Genomic DNA, 24,891 nt, shown 5'->3' with positions numbered 1-24,891 from the left:
GACAACCTCAGCCTGGCCTTGATTCTCCTTATCCATGCTTCTCACGGAGCCTCATTGGCCAAGATGACTCACAATTTGTATTCTGGGAAGAGGCCATCTCTGATCCAGATCTAGAAAGGTCTTTTTTTCCTTCCTTCCTTTCTTTTTTTTTTTTTTAAAGAATTTTATTTTATTGAATCACCATGTGGAAAACTACAATGCTTTCAGGCTTAAGTCTCAGTTATACAATGCTGAAACAACCATCCCTTCACCAGTGCCCATATCCCACCACCAAAATAAATAAATAAATAAATAAATAAAAACAGCACACCTCCCATCCCGCCCCCCCGCACCCCCCCCCCCGCCATGTAACTGATAAATTTCACTTTACTTTCTATTTACTATGGTTACATTCAATATTTCAACACAAGCCTCACTATTATTGTTAGGAGCACCCCACTAGTCAGACCTGTTGTGAAGAGAAATGAGGTTTTGGATTTCTGTACTTTAGCAACTAAGTCCAGGGAGATTTCTTCCAGATATTGGATCATTGCAAGCTTGTAAACCCCATCTGTGGTCGTCATAATATGGCGGTCACCACGCCCTTCACCCCCAGCAAGGAAGAGGCAAGAGAGAGAAATATCTTTCCCCTCCTGGGCGGGCATGGGGCTGCGGCTTAGTTCTCAGTCTGGAGACATTCTGCGAGGAGCTGCCCATGCCGAAAAATTTAGCTGGCGTCTGGAGTCACGCTCATGCAGCTGCGGAGAGGCCACACACACGTGCGGCCCCCAGGATCACATCTTGGTGGCTCCTTTCTTTTCTTTCTTTCTTTCTTTCTTTCTCTCTTTCTTTCTTTCTTTCTTTCTTTCTTTCTTTCTTTCTTTCCTTCCTTCTTTCTTTGTTTCTTTCTTCCTTCCTTTCTCTTTTCTTTTTTTCTTTCTTTCTTTCTTACTACTTTATTTCTCTTTTTCTTTCTTTTCTTTTTCCTCTTTCTTTTTTCTTTCTCTTGAAAGTTCTTCTAAAGTCAGAGCAACTGAGGATAGGATAGAAGTATCTATTGAAAACTCTGGATCTTCTTTTGCCTGGATCACTGGTTTATCAAGTGGAGGATGAGGTGTTGCTCTTCTAGTGTACTGCTTTCCTCAGCACTAGACCCTTCACTATCTCACTGGCTTGAGGTCTTTATTCTAAGGCAAAAGGACCAATCAGGGAAGTCCTTTGTTAGGGAAGACTGAGAAAGAGTGAGAGTAACAGAAAGAGCAGTGCTGAGCAACAGTGCGTTGGCTGTCCTCTCTCTCAGTCCTCAGGGAACTGCTGGGTTAGAGCATTTCTTGTTCCACCTCTGAAATACCAGTTCCAGGATCCCAGTGGGATTTAGTTATGAAGTGGTACCAGGATCCTGGACGTTCTGTATGAGCCTGGCCAGCCGCAGGACTCCCACATGAATCAGAACCCTGGGATAGGCGAGAGCAGCCAGGTTGTCGGCCCCCCCGCGGTGGAGCTGGCTCTGGTATATTTTCCACGGAGCTGGGAGGGCTTGGATGGCTACAGAACAGCTCCGCAAAGAGCAGGTAAGTACGTGCCTGCCAATGGAAATATTCTGGAGTCTCTGTTGTAAGACAGCGGGTGAGATCCGCTGCGCCATCCAACACCCTGCAGCTTCTTCTCCTGCCGTGGCCACCTCAAACACTTTGCTCTCTCTTTCCTTCTCCGTGTAGGATGAAGGACACTAGCCGCAAGAACAACATGTTTGCACAGTTTCGGAAAAACGAGCGAGACAAGCAGAAATTGATCGACACCGTGGCCAAGCAGCTCCGGGGACTCATCAGCAGCCACCATTCATGAAGGCTGGCGTGGGCCCAGGGAGGCTGCTCTGGGCCGTGCCCGGGCTGGCCCTTGCATTTGTGCATCCTTCTTCAGAGAGAGCAAATGTATTTTTGTATTAACCTATGTACAGCATCCACATAACCTTTCCCGATAGTCAAAGAGGCACAAGAGGAAGCAAGTCCGTGCGCCGTGGCTGGGCGGGGATGCAGGGGAAGATCTTCTTCACCTGGAGATGGTCATGTCGTCAGTTCCAATGTCAGGAGCCCCCCCCACCCCCTGCCTCGCCCCCTTCTAGCCATGGCTCCGGAGTTTTTGTTCTAGGATTCAGGAGCACAAACAAAATTGGTATTTGACACTGAGAGGAAAGGGGACTGGGCATAAGGAGAATAAAGGATACTCATTCACCCTGGGCTGCCCCACTCACCACGTAACAGTTCTTCTGAGGCCAGGAAGGGGCCTGGAAAAACATCACCGTTTCATAAAAGAAAAGACCAGAGCACAGTTCCGGAGACGTATCTCCTCGATCCCCTGACTAATGAGTGTGGGTGGACAGGCAGGACGGGGACATGCTGATAGTTTTGCTGCAGGCCCATCAGGACGGCAGTTTCTTTAGCCTGAATCTGAGGCAGGGCTCTCTCTGCTAACTTTGCTGGGCCAGGAGAGAGCTGAGGAAGCTGTGGGGGAAACTGAACCTGCACCAAGAGGAGCTGTACTGGATCGTGAACGCCAGCAAGCGTGGCATCAGTGACTCTGTGCTTTCCCTGTTCATCTCACTTCCTCCACAGCCTGGACCTTCGGCTGAGGCTGGAGCCCACAGAGAGCCTCGGGCTTCGCCTGTTCCAGTAGGGTCACTGAGCTCGACAGAGTCCAGAAACCTGAAAATGCCGTTTATTACTTGACCCTTAGGGTGAAGCCTAAAGCTAATTTTGTCTGGGTTTTAAACCAGCTCTCTGGCTGTCGTCCTTAAAGGTAATGTGAGCAGCCCTGTGTCATGGGACCAACCGTAGCTCTGCTGAAGGCCTCTAGGGAATGGAGCTTTGTCACCCTGGTGGCCACAGGGTCAGCCTTGGCTCAAGTCTTGTTCCTCTGGCCCAGCTTCCCCTCACTTAAGTCTTCGCCTGGATATGAAGTTCCTGTTCAAGTCCAAGGCTTTCATCTGCTCTTGAGACCCCTGTAGCCTTCCCCTGACTTCATCTGAGAAAAGGGTCTTCAACTCGAGTCCTCAAACTCCCAAGTTTGCACACAGGCCCTGGAGCCACCCTCTTGGATACTGTGCCCATTGTCCCGTCAGATTCCCCTCATGCCCAAGCTTTGCCTCAAGGCCTGACAGTGGATCCTGCACTTTAAGACACTCCAGGATGATATGACTTGATTATGGGCAATAGTATAATTGTGCATCACCAAACAATGACAAATAAGCCACACAGGCATTTCCAGCTTGGATTAGTGGGAGGAGAAACTCATCCAACTGAATTCTTCACGACCTTTGTCAGCTACTGAGTTGCTTCTGGGGAGGGAAGTGCCTCCTTTTTTTCATTTCCCACTCCCTTTCCAACCCCACAGCTCCCCCACACCCCCACATCCTATCTCAACTTGAAATCCATGGAGAGAATATTCACCCAGACATGGGGCTTCCTCGGAGCTGGAGAGACCAGGTCACATGGTCTCAGGGTAGAGCTCTCAGGGTAGGTGGTTGGCCTGGAGTCTTAAGGTCAAGGGTCAGGGTTAAGTCCTGCCTTGCAGAACTGCAGAGACTAATAGACAGAAAAGAACCCAGAGGACTGAGACCCAAGACTCCAACACCCAAAGCTCTGACTGGACTTTGCTGAAAAGAACCAGATACTATGACATTCGTCTGGAGACCTGCGACCAAGGAGGTTCCAAGACAGCTTTCCTCAGAAGTGGCCCAATTTGCAGCAAGATGTCCTGGCTGAGCCTTTAAAGTGGGAAAGGAGAATACTTAAATCTGTGTCTCAGTTTGTCATTGCCAGTCTGGTTTCAGACTTGTCCCTGTAAAAACACTGGGGTGTCAAGGCGAAGGGGAGCAGGCGGGGACCTGGCAGATGTTCTTGGACCTTGTACATCTCACATGGCTCTAGAAAATGTTTCAAGCTCAAGATAGAGGGACAGACCCCTTGGGTGATCTCTTCTTCCCTTGCAGGCTGCCTTCAGCTCTTCCTAACATATCCAACGTGCTGCTACCAAGTTCCCTCCGGAGACTCACTCTGGATCAGTGGACAGGGAAAGTTAAAACAAGGACCGCCCATGTCCAAGTTGTTTGGTGATGTGGGATTTGGTGGCGGGGGAGGACAGGGCTTGTCTTTAGGGCTGTCCGCGAATCAGCCCTTGCCAGGACTTATGCAGACTCTGTGTGCCTACTCCTTCAGACTCCTGAGATCGGACCTCAGAGGCCCTAGAGAGAGAAGTTACCCAGGGCCTCAATGAGAAGTCGAGAGCATGGTGACTAGCATCCCTCCTGCCTTCTCTTTGGGACAAACCCTTGGCCAGCTTCTTGGGGGAAACAGGATCCTTATCCCCAAGACAGGGAGTGTGGTTTCAAACCCCAATTGGTTTTAATAGCGATCTAGGTAATTGGCACAACAAACAAACAACAAACAACAAACACATTTTCATAGGAGAACGTTGTTTTGAGTAGGCTGTAAATGAAATAGTTGGGGATGGGGCAGAATTTAACCTGGAACAGAATTGGAACCCCCACCGGCAGGGAATCCCCACTGGCAATAGAGTGTTTCCCAGTATTTTCCTGGTGTGTACCATCTCCTGGACGTCAGAGTCAGCTCTACTCGGCACTTGACAGGTATTTGCTAGCAAGTCCTGGACCCTGGACCCCCACCATCACCCCAGGTTGCCATTGGCCATGACCGTCCTTGTAAAGCCTCTCTGAGACAATTCCCTGGGGCTTGCTGCAGAAACCCCCGTACCTTAGCTTCCTTCCCGCAGGGCTCTGGTCCTGATGCTTCTATTGCCTCGTTTTATTTTTTTCTTTCTTCTTTTTTTTTTCTCTCTTTTTTTTTTTTTATTTTTCTGGCCTGCATTCACAGTTACTTTTAATTAACATGTTGGAAATGGCCTTTTAATTTTGCACAGATAGTTGCACATTTATGGAGGAAACATAGGGAAGTCCATTTTTAACTCTAAAGGGAATTCTCTTTTCTTTAAAACTCACGAGTAATGCTACTGATGCAGCTGGGCCGGGTGGTTTGTAAAGAACCTCTGTGGAAAGAGCATGTTCGTTCCTCCTGTACATTTTCCTGTTTTAACTGCTATTAAACGAGCGCCTACAGAGCTGTTTCAAAAGCCAAGTATTGTCTCCTGGTCATTTTATCCTCGTACCCCTGGAGCACAGGGAACTGGATGGCCAGTATTCTGACCCCCCTCCCCTGGGCTCAGGACTGGAGCAGGTGAAATACCTGGGGATGGGAAATTGCAGGGAAGTGGGTGGTGGGCAGAAAGTTTTCATTCCAGACTAGGCAAGAAGTTGTACATGGCCTGAGAAACATCCCAGACTACTGACTAGCTACCTGGTTGACGCCGGCTCTTCATCCTCCTCCTCAAGAGGAATCGGTTGAAAACCCAAGGGTACAGAGTATTTGGCTCAGCAACTCGGGCCTCAGGTGCTTTGGAGCTTGCCTTGCTGGGGACAGACTTCCCGCCAAGGGCAGAGAGACAGTGCAGGGGTAAAGGCACTTCCTGTACCCGTCAAACTGAGGTTTGATCCCTGGCACCCCAGGTGGACCCTCAGAACACTATCAGCTGTGATCCCTGAGCACAGAGTCAGGAGTAGTAACCCTTAGCACTGCCAGGTGTGTGTCCCCCCCCAAAAAAAAATCCCACTCCCCACAAAAAGGGTGCCAGTCAAGATGGGAGTATTTTATATTATTCAAAACAAAGTTAGGCTAGGAGAACGCAAAAAAATAAAATAAAATTGCCTATTTGAGAGCTGGGGAGGGGACAATCATCAAGATCTGGGGAGAATGGGCCTGGCCTGAAAAGAGTACAGAGAAAGAAGGGAGTTGGTTAGCATGTCCTGAAACATTTAAATCTGAACCCTTTAACACGGTGGGAATTTGGGGGCTGGAGTGATAGCACAGCGGGAAGGGCATTTGCCTTGCACGCGGCCAACCCGGGCTCAATTCCCAGCATCCCATATGGTCCCCTGAGCACTGCCAGGAGTAATTCCTGAATGCAAAGCCAGGAGTAACCCTGAGCATCACTGGGTGTGACCCAAAAAGCAAATAAATAAATAAAATTGTGGGAATTTAACTTAAAAATAAATAAATAAATAAAATAAAACTGGGAACTTCGTTGGTGCAGACTGCATTTGAGAAAGCCCTTAGCATGATCCTGCCTTTGCTGGCAGGATGGTATAGAAGCCAGTGGGTGCAGCAGGAGGCCTGTTGATTCTAACAGTCCTGGTGTACCAGTACCCAGCCTCCTTGCCCCACAGCTGTGTAGAAGCCATGGGAATGGGCGGCAAAGAATATCTCCTGGAAACTGAGCTGACTCCTGCCAACTGGCTGCCGGGGCCCGCCGTGGAAGACCTGAGTCTTGATTCCTGCTCAGTGACCCTGAGTGGTTAACTCCCTCAATACCGTTGTCTTCCTCATCAATGGAAGCAGAGTAGTCCCCTAAATGGCAAGGCTGGTATGAAGTAGGACTAGAATGGTCTCGGTACTAGAACAGAGGCACTGCAGAAGTTCCCCCCGCCCCGCCGCCCCTCCCATTGAACAACATGCTTTCAGGCTGGGCCTCAGGCAAAAACATCTAGAGCTTGGGGACCCCCTGTTCCAATGAGAGCAAAACCCCTGGAGCACCTGGATATAAAACTGAGTCACAGACTGACACCACAGCCTGGCTTAAGAATAGTCCAGTCGAAGCTGCCCTTCAACATCACCTAGAACCTTCTTCGTGCTCATTCCTGCCTAAACTTACACCTCTTACTGGAATTCAGTTAAGAGGAGTGGATATGTGTGTGTGTGTGTGTGTGTGTGTGTGTGTGTGTGTGTGTGTGTGTGTACATTGCTGCACCTTCTTTCTGCCTAGAAAATTCATGGCTTTCAGAAATGTTTGTGAATAAAGTACTGAAGGAACCCCTCTGGAATGCAGAACCTCAGAACCTTCTCTCCCTGCCTCAGAGCCCGGCAGATGCTTCCTAGCACCTGCCTCTCTGCTGCTCGCAGCCTGCCCACCAGGCATGGCCACCTTTCCCGGCGTTCTTTCCCTCCAACCCTCTTTCAGGAAGGCAGCGGAGACTCTTCTAAGAACACGGAACCTTCCAGCTGGTTGGACAGACAGGAGGGACAGTTATAGAGGCTCAACAACCAAAACCAGCTTGATCCCCACTCACCCCAGAACCTGTCCCACAGCTGCTGAGGCCTGACTGATCCGCCGTCTCTCCCAGAGCCTTCTCTGGCCTTTGTGGGGTGCTCTGAGGAGGAAGAGGAGGAAGAACAAAACCCAGGAAGGGTGTGCAGCTTAGCCAGCTTGCCCCTCTCTCTCCCCACGGGGCTTCTTATCTCTCAGCAGGCAGATGCGGTGGGGAATAGCTGTGGGAGATAAGGGAGGAAGGAGAGAAAGTGCCAGACCTTTCCCCAGGGGTCTGGTTTTAACTTTAATGGGCACTGTTTGCTGGGAATGAGAGGGCCTCCCAGGCCCCCGGGACCAGAACACAAAGACTCTTGAGGAAGTGCGAGGAGGAGGGAAGAGAAATGAGGGCCCCGGCTTTGTACCGGGAGAGCTGCCCCTCTATCTGTTTCAATCACCGGTGGGGTTAGGGTTACCCTGCCTTTGCCCCCCCACCCCCACTTTGTGGGGTCTGTGGCATCAGCTGTTGTGATGGTAATGGAGGGGCCTCTCACTCAGGGGGGCGCCCCTGCACAGCAGGCCCCCCTCAGCTCCCCGAGAAGACCCAGCTCCTGTTCCCTCAAGGCAGGGGGTAGGCTGTGGGCCTCAAACTGGACCCAGGACAACAGCACCCCCCCACCGCACCCCACCCTGAACCCACTATTAAGTGTACCTTCCAAGCCCAAGCAATGACCTTCCTCTCTCCAAAGCTCCAGAAAAGGAATGGAATCTGCACATTGAGAGGCTTTTCTGGCCCCAAACAATCCTTCCATTCTCTGGGCTCAATGATGGGTCTATTTCCTCCTGTAAATGGGTCTCGTAATCTTCAACTTTTACCTCTGCTGCTAAGAGTAATTAATTGCATCTCCCTCTTGTTCTCCCCACACACTCCCCTCTCTGTTACAAGGCTCAGGTTCAGCTGAGTGGACGGCTTTTCTTTCTCTCTGTTCTCGGCGTGCTAAGTTTTAAAGCTGATGGAGTAAGGCCCTGCCCTCTCCGGGGCACCCCTCTCCAGAGAAGCCTGCTGGGAGGACTCACTTCCTCCAGCAAAGGAAGGGGGCTCCGGCTGCCTGGCTCAAGGCTGGGAGGGAGGGAGTTCTGAGCAACCATTTTACTTTTTCCCCAGGGGTGCTCCCAGATTTTAGGGAAGGAGTTTTCTGGCAACACTTGAGAGTGTGGAGGGTTACGTGGTGATCTGGACATTCGAGGCAAAGAGGCGAAGAGATCACAGGAGAGAAAAAATGGTCAAAGTTGTCTGTTCCCCTACTCTCACCTTTTTATCTCCGTGAGCCCTGAATTGAATGTGCAAACAGGCCAAAGTGCAGGGAAGACCAGGGCATCGAGGTGGGGCCTGTCCTGGCAACTGAAAGAGGCAGGTCTGGGGACGTGGGCCACGCAGACAGGAAGTTCAGTCACAGAGGAGCTGAGGCCTGTGTCTCGGGCTTCTGCTCCCGGTGGGTCCTAGGAGGAAGCTCAACACTGTACCGGTGTGAAGCCGGGAAGCTGCCTGCCCAGCAAACTGGTCAAGTTCAACCTGAGTGTGGCCCGCCTGGTGGGAGGCATCGCTTGTCCTGGAATTGCACAGAAATGGTGGGAGGACCGTACAAAGCAAATGTTTACTCTATTTTCTTATAATGTAAAACTTCTAACGTGTGACAACCTCCTTCTTGCTGTGGGAAGAAGGTGCCAACAGATGGAGTCAAGAGAGAAACCAGAGTGACAGTTTCGTTCCGGAGAGGCCAGATGTAGTCCTGGGGGTGGTAGTAAAGGTGCGTGCATGTGTGTGCATATGTGTGTGTGCGCGCAAGCGTGTGTGTGCATATGTGTGTGCATATGTGTGTGTGTGTCCATGTGTGACGGTGTATGTACATCTGCAGGTAGGCATCTAGCAGAATCAGTAGCTCCCCCCACAACTGAACCTTATTCCCACTCTCCGATATAGACACTGTTAATAGCGTGATGTTCTTTCAGATCATTTTGATCTTAAGTTTTTACTCTTCCCAAAATTACAATCACAGTCTACCATGTTATAGGTTCCCCTTCCATTTAATGTATCTTAAACTTATCTTGATAGCAACTTTTATAGCATTTCTTCATTCCGTGAGTACTTTTTGTTGCAGGGATGTACCTTGAGTTTAATTCTGAATTGATGAATATCTAATATGCTTCCAGTGTTTCACTGTTTTCCAACAGCATTGTAAGACTGCCTTTGCCATCTTACTTACATATTGCTCTACATTTTCAGGACTGGAATTGATAAGGGCTTTAGGTGTTATAAATACCGATAGAAATATGTGTCGCTCTCTTGATAATCACCAGTTTGCACTCTTTCAAACACAGATGCTTATATAAGCTGAGCCCTCAGTATTATCAATGTTTTTTATTCTTGCCAATTTTATAAGTAAATTATTTCCTTTATTTCTTTCACATTTATTTGAACACCAACTTATATAGTTTATTGCTCTTTTCTATTTTCTATATAAGTGTATATACATGTATCCTCTCTAAAAAAAACAAAACAAAATTAGGTTGCATCCTTTTTCATTTTGTTTTATTGCTCTTTGTGTATAGATTTTAATTAATTTTCATTTGCATTGCAGATGTTTTACCCAGTTTGCTTTGTGTGTTAACACATAATAAATCATTCCATTTTAATTATTACAAATATTAAGTTATATAATGTCTACATAAAATCCAGAAGTGCCTACAACCTGTATTTTTGAGCAGATTTATAGTTATTTTCAGCTGTAAAAAAACAACTGTTTATTTATGGTTTGAGTCATTTAGAATTCATTTTTTAAATTTTTTATTTTATTTTTTTGTTTTTTTTGTTTTGGGGATCATATCCATCAGTGCTCAGAAATCACTTCTGGTGAGCTTGAAGAATCATATGGGGTGGCAGTCAAGTCAACTGCGTGCAAGACAAGCACCTCCAGTCCTCTTATTTTTCTCGTGGTAAAAAAACTCAGTTCAGGAAAGGAGATTTATTCACGGAAAGTCCAGAGGTCTTCAGTGTTGGTTTCATATATTACAAATAAGTTTTATAGTAGCAAAGTCATTCTAAATTTTACTTCCTATCTATTGGCTAGGTGGGAGTCATTTTCCCGTGTATATTTCACATCTCTATGCTGAACTGTGCAGAACCTGACTTGCGAAGCCCCTGTAGTAAAGGACCTTCTGTCCCATATGCCTTTCATCTTTAGAGCCAACCTTGAATTCCATGGTGATCTTTTTTATTAGGAACATGCATAAATGTGTTGCTCAAATCAGTGTTTCTTTTTTTTAAAACTTTTTATTAGAGAATCACTGTGATGTACAGTTACAAACTCATGAACTTTTGTGCTTGCATTTTAGTCATACTGGTGGAGGGATGGGTAAATCAGTGTTTCTTATATCACTCAGTATTACCCCAACTGATTGCCCCAATGCCTGGCTAAAGCACTCACTTCTCACCTTGAATTTGGAGCAAAGAGGTGTTCATATTTTCTCCCAAACAAACTGAAATGGGAGGAGGCAAAGACTGAAACATTCAATGCCCATAAGGTTTTTCAAGTTTGGACTGTCAAATTTTTCTTTGTGACATTTATGTTTCGTACTATCTTTAGATTGCCCCCTCTTCAAAATTATAAAAACATGTTTCCTTGGTTTCTTAAAATATTTCATGTTTGATCACCTATGAATTCAAAATTTACTGTTTCTTTTTGGATTTTCTATTTCTGAGCTATGGTTATTTTGTTGCTAAGCCTCTACCATATTGTTTCAAAGATGTTATCTTTGCAATAAGTTTTGTTTATTTAATGGTCCCGTTTCATATTCAAAATATTTCTGAATATTTGAGTATTTATTCTTTCAGGATATTTTCCTTTTTTCAAATTTTAAAGTCTGTTGTGATTCTGATTTGAATTGTATAACTTATAAACTAATTTACAAGTAAGTGGCACCTTTGTAGCACTAGGCATGTTGATCCAAAGATAAAACTGTCCATTACATTTGCATTGCTTTGACAACTTCATATTTTTCTGCATTAGAGTTTTTCACATCTCTGATGTAGTGCAATGATGGGTATCTTATGTTTTTGTTTTTATTACTATTATAAATGAGAATTCTCTTTCCATGATCTATATTCCTTTTTCTTAATGACAGAAGTAATTGGTAAGTACCTACTGCCCAAAATTCTGAAGTCTGGTATTTCCAAATACTTGTGAGAATATGGAGACATAGTGGTTTAAGATATGTTGATACTATTTTAAAATGAAGTTTGCTGGTACAATTCAAATTTCTTATCTGAAGTTCAGAAATCCAAATAGCTCTGGAAACAAATGTTATTATTTGACTCATCTGGTGGGAAAACTTGACCTATGAATGTATTGATCATAAGTATCACAGTAAATGTGATACATAAACTCTTCATCACAGAAAAAATAATGTATCCAATTATGGAATACTTCTACACCTGCTGAAAGTGTTATATATAGCACATATGCCACATTGCCTGTCTACACTGAAGAAAATTTATATTCAGAAACACGCCTAGTCCAAGGACTTTGGATAACATATTATAAGCTTATGTCTGGTAAAGTTAAAGATGTGCATATCTTAATATCCACTAATTCCACTAAATATTACTTGCAGAAATGTATTCATACATGCATAACAAAACATGTTTAATTTTTTCATACTGGCATTGTTTATAATGATGAAAAATGAGAAGTAACACAAATGCCTATCAATGGGAGAATAGGTAAATTATGATACAGCAATCTAACAGAATACTGTATGTCAGTTAAAATGAATTATAGCTATGTGTGTAAAAGAACAAATCTTCAAAAGTTGTTAAAAAGAAAGTTGAAAAATTATCATAGTGTAATGCAATTTGATGTTAAAAATTGAGATGGGGCCGGAGAGTTAGTCCAGCAGTAGGACACTTACTTTCCACACAGTTCATTTAAGTTCAATCCCCAGTACCTCATATGGTCCCTTGAGTTCTCTAATGGTGATTCTTGAGCACAGAGTCAGGAGTAAGCCTTAAGCATAACCATATGTGACCCAAAAAATAAACACATGCATGAGAAGAGGTAAAAGCAAATTCTGTAGAGTAACTGAGTGGGGGGAGGGGGAGGAATAGGAGGCAATGGGGGAGGGACTGAGGTTCTCCAGAGGGTATATAGTAAGTTTTCTTCCATTTTTTTGTTGTTTGAATTTTATTTTGTTTTATTTTTAATTTTTTTAATTGAGTCATCATGAGATAAACAATTACAAAACTGTTAGTGATTGGGGCATAGTAAGTTTTCTGCTTAACGAAAGTATAATTTCTTATATCTAAATTAAGTGTGGTAAAGTGCTGACCTGCTTTTCCAACTGTATTTATATTCTATATAATGGTCTCAATCTTTTCAATGACTGTTTAATATTTCATGTGTTCCTATAACTTAGTATAACTATTTGCTCATTATTTAACTTCCATTTATTTAACAATTATTATAAACCAATGAAGAACAGAGACCTTTGGGCTGGTTGGTTGGTTTGTATAAGTATAAATACTTCTATTCCTCATAATTCCACTTCTGGAAAGTCTAAAAAACTTGGGGCTGGGTCGATAGCACAGCGAGCAGGGTGTTTGCCTTGCACGTGGCCAACTCGGGTTCAATTCCCAGCATCCCATATGGTCCCCTGAGCACTGCCAGGAGTAATTCCTGAGTGCATGAGCCAGGAGTAACCCCTGAGCATCACCGGGTGTGACCCAAAAGGCAAAAAAAAGAAAGAAAGAAAGTCTTAAAAACTCTAGGAATTTACTAGGTAATGAATATGCATGATTAATTTTGATGATGTCAATTGTTTTTCGAAAGAAGCTTTCCATATATATCTTCACTAATGCAGGACAATGGGGCTGGAGCGATAGCACAGCGTTTGGGCATTCACCTTTCACGCGGCTGACCCGTGTTGGATTCCTCCGCCCCTCTCGGAGAGCCCAGCAAGCTACCGAGGGTATCTAGCCGGAGCGGCAGAGCCTGTCAAGCTACCCGTGCATATTGGATATGCCAAGAACAGTAACAATAAGTCTCTCAATGAGAGATGTTAATGGTGCCCGCTCGAACAAATCGAGACCAAGGGGATGACAGTGAAGTGAATGCAGGACAGTGCTCTTTTTCCTACACCTTCTATAAGATGATCAAACTATAGTGTAGAGAAATGATACCAATCATAATTGCCAATTTCTGCAGGATGTTTCATACTTTATTGCCATCTGTAGTAATTATCAGAAGTTTCTCATTGACATCCTCATCAGTTAGAAATACTTTAGTTAAAAGTAATTATAAATGAACTATTAGTTCAGTAAGGGCCTTGGGGTGGGGGAAGTTGTATGAGAGGTTTGGTTTTCTGACAAAGGAGAATTCTGAAAGTTCAAGCATTTGCAGTACAGGATCAAAAACTGCAACAATTGGGGCTGGAGTGATAGCACAGCGGGTAGGGCGTTTGCCTTGCACGCAGCCGACCTGGGTTCAAATCCCAGCATCCCATATGGTTTCCTGAGCACCGCCAGGGGTGATTCCTGAGTGCATGAGACATGAGTGACCCCTGTGCATTGCTGGGTGTGACCCAAAAAGCAAAAATTAAAAAAAACTGTGCAACAGAGATCCAGACGTGGTCAGTCTTTTTGTTGAAACATCCTCAGTATGTTCTCTCTTCTATAGACACACATCAGAAAGAAGAAAAAGATAAAGGCCTCAGTATGCAGAGCCCATTCCCCCTCCCCCCACACACAAAGAAAAAACACCTTGCTTTCCATCTTTATTGTATTTACAAATTTACTTCCCTAAAGTTATGTATTCTTGGTATTGACCAGAAAGGAACACCTGGGAACCTCAAAAACAATATTGACCAATGGCAATGAGATTTTCATGTCTGGGTGAGCTGAAGCATAGCTCATGCCCTGTAGGGCTCCAGGAGAGTTCTCAGTTTTCCCTTGGTCTAGCAGAGTTCTGGCATAATGAATAATCCTTAGTAAAGTCTTTTAACGGGCAGACTATGTGGATGAATGAAAAGATAAGTGGAGATGGGATAGAGACATGTGATCAAGGGATCCCGGATCCTTTAGACATGGAAATGAGTGTTTTTCCAGATATGGGATCTACACAAAAGTCTTGGCTCACGAACTACTGATACTAACTATATATCTATTACACACAAACAAATGTTTCTTCTGAATCTTTCACTTATTGGTACACATTGTTTTATAATAATTTTAGATTTATGGGGGCTGGAGAGATAGCACAGAGGGTAGAACGTTTGCCTTGCACGCAGCTGACCTGGGTTCAATTCCTAGCATCCCATATGGTCCCCAGAGCACCGCCAGGAGTAATTCCTGAGTGTATGAGCCAGGAGTAACCCCTATGCATCGCCGGGTGTGACCCAAAAAGCAAAAAAATAAATAAAATTAAAATTAAAAATAAAAAAAATAATAATAATAATTTTAGATTTATTTAGAATTCTTAGATGACCTCACCCAATTTTCCCTACTGTATTTTTTGTTACTGTGCACATTTGTGAACCAATTTTAAGACCACATCAGCACCTTATGCACTTTATAGAACTGTGAAACTTGTGGTTTGTAATCTTAAAATATGCTTTAATATTTGATAGAAAATGTCTCCTGTAACTGATCTTTTTGTCAAAAAATGTCTTGGCTCTTCTTAAACATTTATTCACACAGATGAACTTTAAAATTAATTTGTGAAGTTTCACTTTTTAAATCTTACGGGGATTTTGATTTGGCTTACATTGAATTTATTCATTTTTGGAGACACTGACATCTCAACATGGTAAGTCTCTAGGTCTTCTTTTATGTCTTTCATAAAGTTTTATGTTTTCTCCCCATAAGTCATGTATTATTCATGAATTCACATTATTCACAATATTCACATAAATTTACATGAATATTCATATTAGTCATTACATGTTATAAATTAGATATTAAATTTATTAATGCCAAAATATAAGAAAGCAATTGATTATATATCTGTCATATATCTGAGCAACTGACTGTATGCTTTTGTTAGATCTAATTGGACTTAAGTTGATTCTTTGGGATTTTCTATTTTAGTCAGCCTAAAATCTATAGTTAATAACAATTACCTATTTTTTTCTAAATCAAGGAGCTGTTTATTGGAAGGAGGATATAGCAACAAATCACTAAGAAAATTTAATCAAGGATAAATTAGATTATTAGTATAAATGCTTCCTTTATTCTATATTTAGGAGTTAGGAAATATCAATACCATGTAAGAGAAAATTTTTTAAATATTTAACTTTAATACTATTAAAGATACTTTGTATACTTTTATAGAAGTCTAGAGATAAGGATAGTTGATACTTTTAGAAAAATATGTCCTATCAAAACTGACTTAGGAAAAGAGGCAAAGTCCAAAGAGATCAATAATCATGAATGAAGTTAAGAAAGCTGTTCAGGAATGAGTTATATTATCTATAGCCTTATACTCTATATAGTCTTGATTTCTCCCTGCATTTATGATTTTTTGTATTGGTTATGAGAGATAATGTTGATTTGGTAAAGTAAAGCATTTGTCCTTTTCCTTGCTTGAACAAATTCCTTCTCATGTTTAGTTAATGGTGAGTTTTGCTGAAGACTTACCAAGTTGAGGAAATTCACTTCTATTCCTAGTTTATTGTATGCTTTCATAATAAGTGAGGACTGAATTTTATAACATGCTTCTTCCCAGTAGATTGGAATGATCAGTCTTTTCTCTTTACCTATTAGTATAATAAAGTCCTAACGTTAAAACAACTTTTGCTCTATGAATAGCCTCATTCCAATTTTGTCGTGGTATCTTGTTATTTTTGTGAACTTCTAGGTTTTATATAGTATATTTGATTTAAGAATTTTTTTATCAACATTTGCGACAAAGACTTGTCTGTTCTATAGCTCTTTTAAAGGCTTTTATTTTGAGGGCTGGAGGGAATATACAGGGGTTAGGATGATTGCCTTCATGGGGTCAATCCCAATTCCATTTGTATGAGGTATAGGCAAAAAAGCAAATAAACAACCAAAAAAACCAAAAATGTTTGTTTTGTTTTTTTGTTTTGGAGGCACACCTGACAGTGCTCAAAGATTACTCCTGGCTCTGTGCTCAGAAATCACTCCTGGTAAGCTTGAGAGACCAAACTGTATGCTAGGGATCAAATCCCGGTCAGCTATGTTCAAGGCAAGCCCCTTACCCACTGTAATATCTCTCCAGCCCCGCCTAAAGATATTTTTCCATGTACAGGAGGAGTATCTTTGAAAAAATTGTATCTTTCCTCTCTTTTTCTTTTGTATCGAATTGTCTGTTTCTTGGCATTTATTGTAAAATTTAACTTCACTTGAGACAGGAGGAGGTAGCTACCGTTCTGGTCACTGGAGCTTGTGATTCTCATAAGCTGTTGGATGAGCATAAATGGGCAGAATCAGGGAGAAAAGAAATCTAAGGAAAGAGCAGCAGACTTTTTGTGCATATTGTTTCTATACAAACTCTTACCTAGCCTGAAGATTCCTTTAAGGTAAGGGCAATGGAAATGAGGAGAGATGAGAGGTACAGGAAAAAACCAACGTGGAAAATGAATCAATAGACCTTTGTCCTATTAAAAAGCCACAAGGTGGCAGGTGTCAAGCTAATGTTCCTTGGATTTATTGGGAAAATGACCAGGTTTCTGAAAACAAAGGATTTCAGAAGAGGGAAGAATTGAGAGATGAGGAATTCAGGGTTGTTGTTGTTGTTGTTTGTAGCAAGTTTGTTTTATTTATTGTGATGGTTGTAAATAAGTTCACATGGTTACAATAAAGTTAAAGTTTCTGGTGTTGGTGTAGAGTCACCACCAGCGTGCCCAATACCCTCTCCTCTACTGTCCTTGGACTGGAGCGATAGCACAGCAGGTAGGATGTTTGCCTTGCACGTGGTCGACCAGGGTTCAATTCCTCCATCTCTCTCAGAGAGCCCGGCAAGCTACCGAGAGCATCTCGTCTGCACGGCAGAGCCTGGGAAGCTACCCGTGGCATATTCGATATGCCACAAACAGTAACAAGTCTCACCATGGAGACGTTACTGGTGCCCACCCAAGCAAATCGATGGACAAAGAGACGAGAGTACTACTGTCCTTATGTCTCTTCTAGTCCACCTCATCTTTCTTCCCCTTCCTCATACTGCTTAGTAATCTCATGTTTATAATCCAGGGCTAAGGGTTTGCTGTCGTTCTATATTGTCACTTCTCTTGTTTTGCCCCACAGATGAGTGAGATCATTCAAATTTCTCTTACTCCTCTGAGTTGTGTCCTTTAATATGATGCCTTTCCGTTCTATTCAAATTGCAGCAAACTGCAATATTTCCTCTTTTCTGTTAGCTGCAAAGCAAGAAATTAAATTTTAGACATGATGAAAATATCTTTTAGAAGACTGAAGAAGGAAAGAGTCTGGGCATGGTTAATGTAATTTTCACAACTAACCTAGCTCTAATGTAAACAAGAAGCTCAGAAAAATTGAGTTCCCCAATCTCTTTAAATTATTATTTTCACTAGACATTAATTTTTGCTCCGGGGCCACATCCAGCACTGCTGTGAGGCTACTCCCTATTAATTCTCAGAGGTCACTTCCAATAGTTGGGGTCACTCCCAACCCAGGGGACCATGTAGGGCCAAGCTTCAACTCAGGACTCCCACATTCAAGACATGTACACTAGCCCTCTGAAATACTTTTGATTCTAACAACCATACTTCTCTGTTTCCATCCTTATGAGGTGTTAGTCCCAAGTTCATTGGCATTCAGGGAAATTAAGAGTTTTTTTACTTAATTGTAGGAAGAAAGGAAAAATGTATAGGAATAGTGAAAATAAAATTACTAGACAGAAGTGAGCAACATTCCAGAAAATCTGAGAGGAGAAAATATATTTCTCAGAAAAAAATTTGAGTACATAGAAGAGAAATAGTTTCTGTACTTGATATTGTTTTAATCCATCAAGAGAAAGTATTATATAATGAATTGCCTGATTTCTAAACTTCTACTAGTAAAACTTACCTTCTTACTTTTCTTTCTCCTTTTCCTCCACCCTGCATGGCCCAAAGAAAACCAAACCATTTATCACCAAGGTGTGGGGGTGATAAATCAATGAGGTAGAGAGGAAGGATTATCGTGATGTGACCAGCTCTAGGACAATAGGTATAGGAAAATGTGGAACACCACGAAAGAAATGAAAAAGCCCAAAAACTCTATAAGGAGTATCTTTAAATAAGATTTTCAAGGAAAAGGAGGTATTTATCAGGGAAAGAGGGATATTGAAGGAAATATAAAAAGGAAGGAAATTCAGAACAAGGCTAGATGGTGTGTGTGTGTGTGTGTGTGTGTGTGTGTGTAGGTCCAGACCACTGCATACCTCTTAGATAGTGGAAAAGCAAGTGCTGTTGCTTATGGGGGCACCTGGCACCTTTAAGCTGCTCCTGTGTGTGGTCCAATCGTCTATCTGGACTCACCCTCCGAGCTTGTCATAAGAGCACATCTCTGAGGTTCTATAATAGCTCACTCCTGGTGAGCGAAAATGAAAACCCACAGAAAATGAGTCACTGCATAGAGCACTGTAGTACTAGGGACTCGGAAAATCTAAATACCACTTGGCACTAGAACAAGAGTTACAGTGGGCAGGGTGCTTGCCTTGCACCCTGCCACTGAGGTCGACCCTGTCATCTCAAATGGTCCCAAGCACTGCCAGGACTGATCTCTGAGACAGGAGTAACCCCTGAGCATCACTGGATGTGCCCCCCACCCCAAACAAAAGAAAAAGAAGAAAAGAAAAAAGTCTGAGCACCATGACTTTCCGGAAATGTGACAAATGTGTATTTTGCAACAGTTAAAAAGTAGAAACTAGGGGCTGGAGTGATAGCACAGCGGGTTGGGTGTTTGCCTTGCACGCTGCTGACCCGGGTTCGATTCCCAGCATCCCATATGGTCCCCTGAGCACCACCAGGCGTAATTCCTGAGTGCAGAGCCAGGAGTAACCCCTGTGCATCACCAGGGGTAACCCAAAAAGCAAAAAAAAAAAGTAGAAACTAAAAGAACCTGTAACCCTATGAATAGATCTCAGAAGCTATTAAAAAAGAACTGAAACAAATGAGATCTCCAGAATAAGATTATTGTATATTTAAAATACTCTTCAAAACTACATTATGGGTGTGTGGGGTGGGGAAGGTGCCACACATGTTGGGACGCAGGACTTACTGCCAGGTTCTGTGCTCAGGGGTCACACTCCTGGCAATGCTCCTAGGACAATATGTGATATTGGGGATGGAAATGGGGTTGCTGTGTGCCAGGCAAGTGCTTTAATCCCTGGGTTATCTCTTTGACCAGCAAAAGCCCACACTTTCCATCACAATAGATGTAGCTCTGTAGCTCCACATGCCCAGGACCTATACCAGCACAACGGAGAGTGGGCCTGGAGGTGGGGCCAGGGGATTGAGCGCTGGGCTTCGGGCCCAGGGGGGAAGAAAGTCCTGACTGACAGAATCATCTGGGAACATGCATCACCATGGTCCATGTCTTGCCCCCAGGTGCAAAGAAAAGACCTAAAAGTATGAAACATGAGGGGATAATGTTTTTGCCAAGGAAAGAGGCTAGCCGAGTTGGAGGGACCCTGGGATCAGAGACTGGAGGAAGGCTGGAAGCGGAGTGTTGCCTACTTCCTGCTTCAAAGGCAATTGAAAGCCACAGAAGACTACTCAAACTTTCCAGGAGAAAGACAAAGATCAGAAGTAAGGTGGGGACATAGGGTAGCTTCAAATAGTTTTTTGGTTTTGGGGTTTTTTTTTTTTGCTTTTTGGGTCACACCTGGCGATACACAGGGGTTACTCTTGGATCATGCACTCAGGAATTACTCTTGGCAGTGCTTGGGGGACCATATGGGATGCCGGGAATCGAACCCAGGTCGATTGCACATGCAAGGCAAATGCCCTTCCCACTGTGCTATCGCTCCAGCCCCAAAACAGTCTTATTTATAGAGTCTTGAGTGTGACTCTAGAGAGTCTCCCACCATACAGAGCCCCAGGATGTCCCCTCTCCTTGCCCTCCTCACATCGCTGGTTCCTCTGCGGGGAGCAGATTCCAAGGCTAAGCTCAACTCTTCCCACTGCTCTCAGACTGAATCCTGAACAAGTCACCTCTTCTCTCTGGGCTGCTTTCTTCCCTGTCCAGCTTGTACTTTTCTTTGGCTCCATATTATTTCCCTCGTAATCGCCCCAACAGGGAAATCTTGTCCCCTCAGAAATCCCCCAGGTGTCTCCAAATTCCTGACACCCTGTTCAATCTTCCAGCTTCACAGCCCCGCCCTGGTGAGGAAGAGCAACAAATTGGTATCATAATGGCCCTGCTGATTGCATTAGGGGTGTCTAATATAATCTGCCCTCATGAGGACCATCCATCAACGCAGAGCCCCGCCCCAAGTTGCTGCCACCCCGTCACATTAGCCAGGCCCTTCATTCATCACGACCACACTCCTCCACGCGGACTGACCTAGACAGATGAGGGGCCAAATCAGATTTATGTCATGGAATTGTGGAAAAAAATCAGGCCCATCCATCTCCCAGACATGGAGGGTGGGGGGGAGTCCTGTGTGCCCACTCCCTCCGAAGCTCCTCAGGGAAACGGGTGCTAATGGAGAAGCCAGCCAAGTGGCTTTTGTTTTCCTGAAGACCCTTCCTGAGGCCCTGTGGCCCAGTGCAGTCCTCCAACTGGCTTCCCTTGTAGTCCATCATCTAAGGAGCAAAGTCCCTGCCAGAACTGGCACTCAGTGCCCTAGTATGTGCAATTGGTTTCACGTTCAATTATAAGATGAAGAATTAACTCCTAAAGGGGCTGCTGAAGAAAGAATCCTACCGATGAGAGTTCAGAGAACATGAAGCTATAGGTGTGTGCATGTATATATGCATTCATGTGTATGTGTGTATGTGTGTGTTTGTCCTGACAGTGGGTGGGAAGAGATGTGCTAAAGCAATTCTGTGATAACCACAAGATTTGGGGGTTGAGGGGGAACAAAACAAAAATATCATTCGTCTCAGTGAAGTCCCCACGGATGTATGCTTGGGACGAAGATTTCCCTCTTTCCCAGAGCCCCCTTCTTCTACCTTTGCCTCAAATATTGAGTTCCTGAGACTCTAACGTTGGTTCCTTTCCTTCCAGTCAGGACTGTCTATTATTACCTTATCCTCAACTAGTACCCCAAGAAAAAAGTATTCAACTCTTTCTAACCCAAATCTCTCTCACTTCTGTGCCCCCAGCTGACCTGCACTGGACAATTCCACATGCAGTGCCTTTAATCGCCCTAAAGCTACAAAGGGAGAATCAAATTCATCCCCTTGGTTCCCAAACCTCACTTTTCTCTTGGTAAATACCACCACCAGGAACCCAGTTACCCAACCTGAAACCATGATCCCCACACCTAATTAATTGCCAGATTGATCCACCTTCTGCTTCTAACTGCAAATGCTTCTAAAATCTACTTTACTGTCCTCATACTCGTTTTGGTTTAGTCATTACTATGCCAGCCACTCAGACTAAGTTCCCTGGGCTTCAGTTCTAGATGTTCAATTTCTAGATGAGTGAGATCCCCAAGTGTGCCAGGAGTCGGTTGGACAGTAGCAGAACCAACGTGTGCTTCAGACACTTCCTCTGAAAAAGTGGAGATAATATGGTGCCTACCTCCTAGAACTGCTGTGAGGTTTAAATAATATAGGCAAAGTACTTTTACAGGCTAGCAGTGTGAGTCATGTTAGCTACCAGTGTGTGTGTGTGTGTGTGTGTGTGTGTGTGTGTGTGTATGTGTGTGTGTGCTATCAAGGATGAAACCCAGGGCCTCACCCATGTGACGTTTCTGTTCTGCGACTGAGACATGGCAACCCGGTCCACTGTGCTATTTCATTACTACTATTACTACTGTCATGGCTGTTATTAGTACTACATGAGGCCCGCAGCTTCCTGAGGGGTCTCTCCTGGGCATCTCTTCAGTGTGCCTTCTAACCCACACTTGACAGGGGAAACACTGAGATGCACACAGGAAAGGGAGAGTAAGTGAAAATCTCTGAAGGGGCCCAGCAAATTTGGGGGTTAGAATCAAAGTGATTCCTGAGTGTATGTTCTTAGCCCCGCAGTGCTCTGCCCTGTTTGCATGGATGAAACATGAATGTGTATGGGACAGCAGCAGAGAGTCAGGGAGCGAACCCAGAGGACCAGCGGAGAGTTGCAGGGGCTCCTGACAGTTTTCCAGGGAAAGGGGTATTTTGTGGGGGATCTGACTGCAACAGTGGGCTTAACTCTTGGTTTGGAGAGGAGCAGAGGTATGGTGGGATGCTGGTGGAGAGATGTGCTGGGGGATGCTAATGTCTTACAGAGTCCAGGAGCCCAGGAAAATCACAAACCTGTGCCCAGGTGGCCCTGGCCAGCAGATCTGTGACATTTTTTTTTTCAATTTTGTTTTTGAGTCATACCCAGTGATGTTCAGGGGTTAATCCTGGCTCTGTGCTCAGGAATTAATCCTGGCTGTACTTGGGGGACTATATGGGATGCCGGGGATGTGTGCAAAGCAAACATCCTACACACTGTACTATCTCTCTGGCTCCCTGACCAACAGACATGTCCTGGGTGTCTGCCTAAGAATCTCTCCTTGGGGCTGGAGCGGTAGCACAGCCGGTAGGGTGTTTGCCTTGCATGCGGCCTACCCGCCTTGGGTTCCCAGCATCCCATATGATCCCCTGAGCACCACCAGGAGTGATTCCTAAGTGCAAAGCCAGGAGTAACCCCTGAGCATTGCCGAGTGTAACCCAAAAAGCCAAAAAAAAAAAAAAAGATTCTCTCCCCATGGACAGACCATCCCACCAAGGCTTGGGAGAGAAGTCCAGACCCAGATTAGCTTAAAGGTGTGAAGGGTACAGGAGCAAGAGGCAAGTGGGCAAGAGACAAGTGAGCTTCTGGGTAGTCTCAGCTGGTCTCAACTCAACTTTTCAGAGAGTCTGAAGGGGCCATGGCCTCAGGCAAGAGTTTCCTTGGATTTGCCCTGGGCAGTGCCTTCTGTTCTTGGCTGGGAGTAAGCTCCAGTCCACTGCTGGGCTTAGGCCCTGGAGATGAGTTTAGGTCCCAGCTCCACAATCCAGCTCAGGGCTAGTGTCCCTCCCTGGGCTGACCTTTACTTCCATCAGTGGCCTGAGCTCAAAACACTGAAAACCACCAGAACAATCAGTCAGTGACCCCAAAGGCTTTGATTCAGGGTCTCAACGGGCAAATCTCTACATCTCCTGTCTTGGAAATTCAGATTCAACCCAGAACTCTGATGCACAGAGTGAAGCCCCTCCCCCACCACAGCACCCCAGCCCCAGAAGCTGCAGAGGCCGGCTCATTGCAAAGGTGGCCCTGGCACAGGGGGCTGGGAAGCTGGACAGGGGCACCCTGGAGCTAGGAAGCCGTGCTTTAGTCTGTCTGGCTCAGCCCCTGTGAAATGAATGGGGTTCCTTTGAAAAAATCAACCAAGGATCCCGTTGGCGGGGGGGGGGGGGGGTTGCAGTGGAGGTTGGGGCTGGGGGTTGAGGTGGGGGTTGAGGGGGAAGCAGCAAATTCGCTCAGAGCCACCCAAGCACGTCCCCTCCGCTCTGTGCCTGCGGTGCTCCATCTCCCACAATAGCGCCGGCTATGTCATGCCTTTCTTCCTCTGGATCCCAGTTGTCAAGCCTTCAAGAAAACGCACTTGAGTCCTTTGTCACTGACTGTAATTTGATAAACTGAGCAGAAGCACACTGCTCTCCCCATCCTTTCAAAAACTGTTACTGCCAGAGAAAGAGGATGAGGGAAAGAGATCTGAGGGCTTTGAGCAGACGTTTAAGCCCGAGCGCACGCGCACACTCACACACACACACACACACACACACACACACACACACACACACACACACGCCCACGAGCACTCACGTACAGAGACTCATCCACATACCAGGACCTAGAGTTGCCTGGAATGGGAGGAGGTTGGATCCCAGATTCTTGTGTGTGGGGGCCTGGGCCCGGGGTCCCAGGGCAGATGCCCTCCCAGCTCCTAGCGACTCCCCTAGTTGCAGGCCCAGCTGCAACCGCCCAGTGGGCGGTGCCAGGGCAGGTCCCAGGCTATAAAGGGCTCTGGGCTTCCCAGGCCTCAGGGAACGCCATCACTGCAGCGGTGTCCCTGCCAGTCACAGCCAGCTCTGGGCACTGCTGGGCCGGGCCTCACTGCCACGCCACTCTGTCCCAGGCAGTGCCGACTCGCACGGCTGTCAGCTGCGGTCTGTGCCCACCCCGTGTTCTCCATAGGCAAGTGCCTCCTGTGAGTCTTTCTTCTGGGCGGGGTGTGGGCAGGGGCGGGCGAGAGCCGCAGGACGGGGTAGAGACAGATGGAGAGATCCTTCCCTGATTCTTTAAGAACCGTTCATGATGCTGAGGGACCTGAGAGGCTTACAGTGAGGCTTGTTCAGCCATCAGGCAGAGAAGAAAGCAGCTTTCCGAAGGCACCCTCTTGCTAGGACTACAAGGGGGCGGGGGTGGGGGCTACCGTCCTAACTGGTCATCCGAGGGGGGTGGTGGGGTGCGGTGAGGAACCAGGCTGTGCTGCGGGCTGACGCTGCCACAGATCCACACTCAGACAGGAGGTATAATTTGTAAAACAAAACTTAAAAACA

At 45.1% G+C, this 24,891-nt stretch overlaps 1 protein-coding gene across 1 annotated transcript in view; it reads left to right on the top strand.

Annotated features, from left to right (window-relative positions):
* Positions 1–5,129, top strand: part of EXOC6B (exocyst complex component 6B) — a 565,697-nt gene extending 560,568 nt beyond the window's left edge. The window contains exon 22 of the mRNA XM_004609116.2: positions 1,698–5,129. Coding sequence (XP_004609173.1) covers positions 1,698–1,824 — 127 coding nt within the window. The 3' untranslated portion in view covers positions 1,825–5,129. The remainder of the gene's footprint in view (positions 1–1,697) is intronic.
* The last annotated feature ends 19,762 nt before the right edge of the window (positions 5,130–24,891 follow it).

Source organism: Sorex araneus, chromosome X (genome assembly GCF_027595985.1).
Source record: "Sorex araneus isolate mSorAra2 chromosome X, mSorAra2.pri, whole genome shotgun sequence".
NCBI lineage: Eukaryota > Metazoa > Chordata > Mammalia > Eulipotyphla > Soricidae > Sorex > Sorex araneus.
The sequence above is the reverse complement of the archived record's forward strand: the minus strand, read 5'-3'. Positions and strand labels throughout refer to the sequence as shown.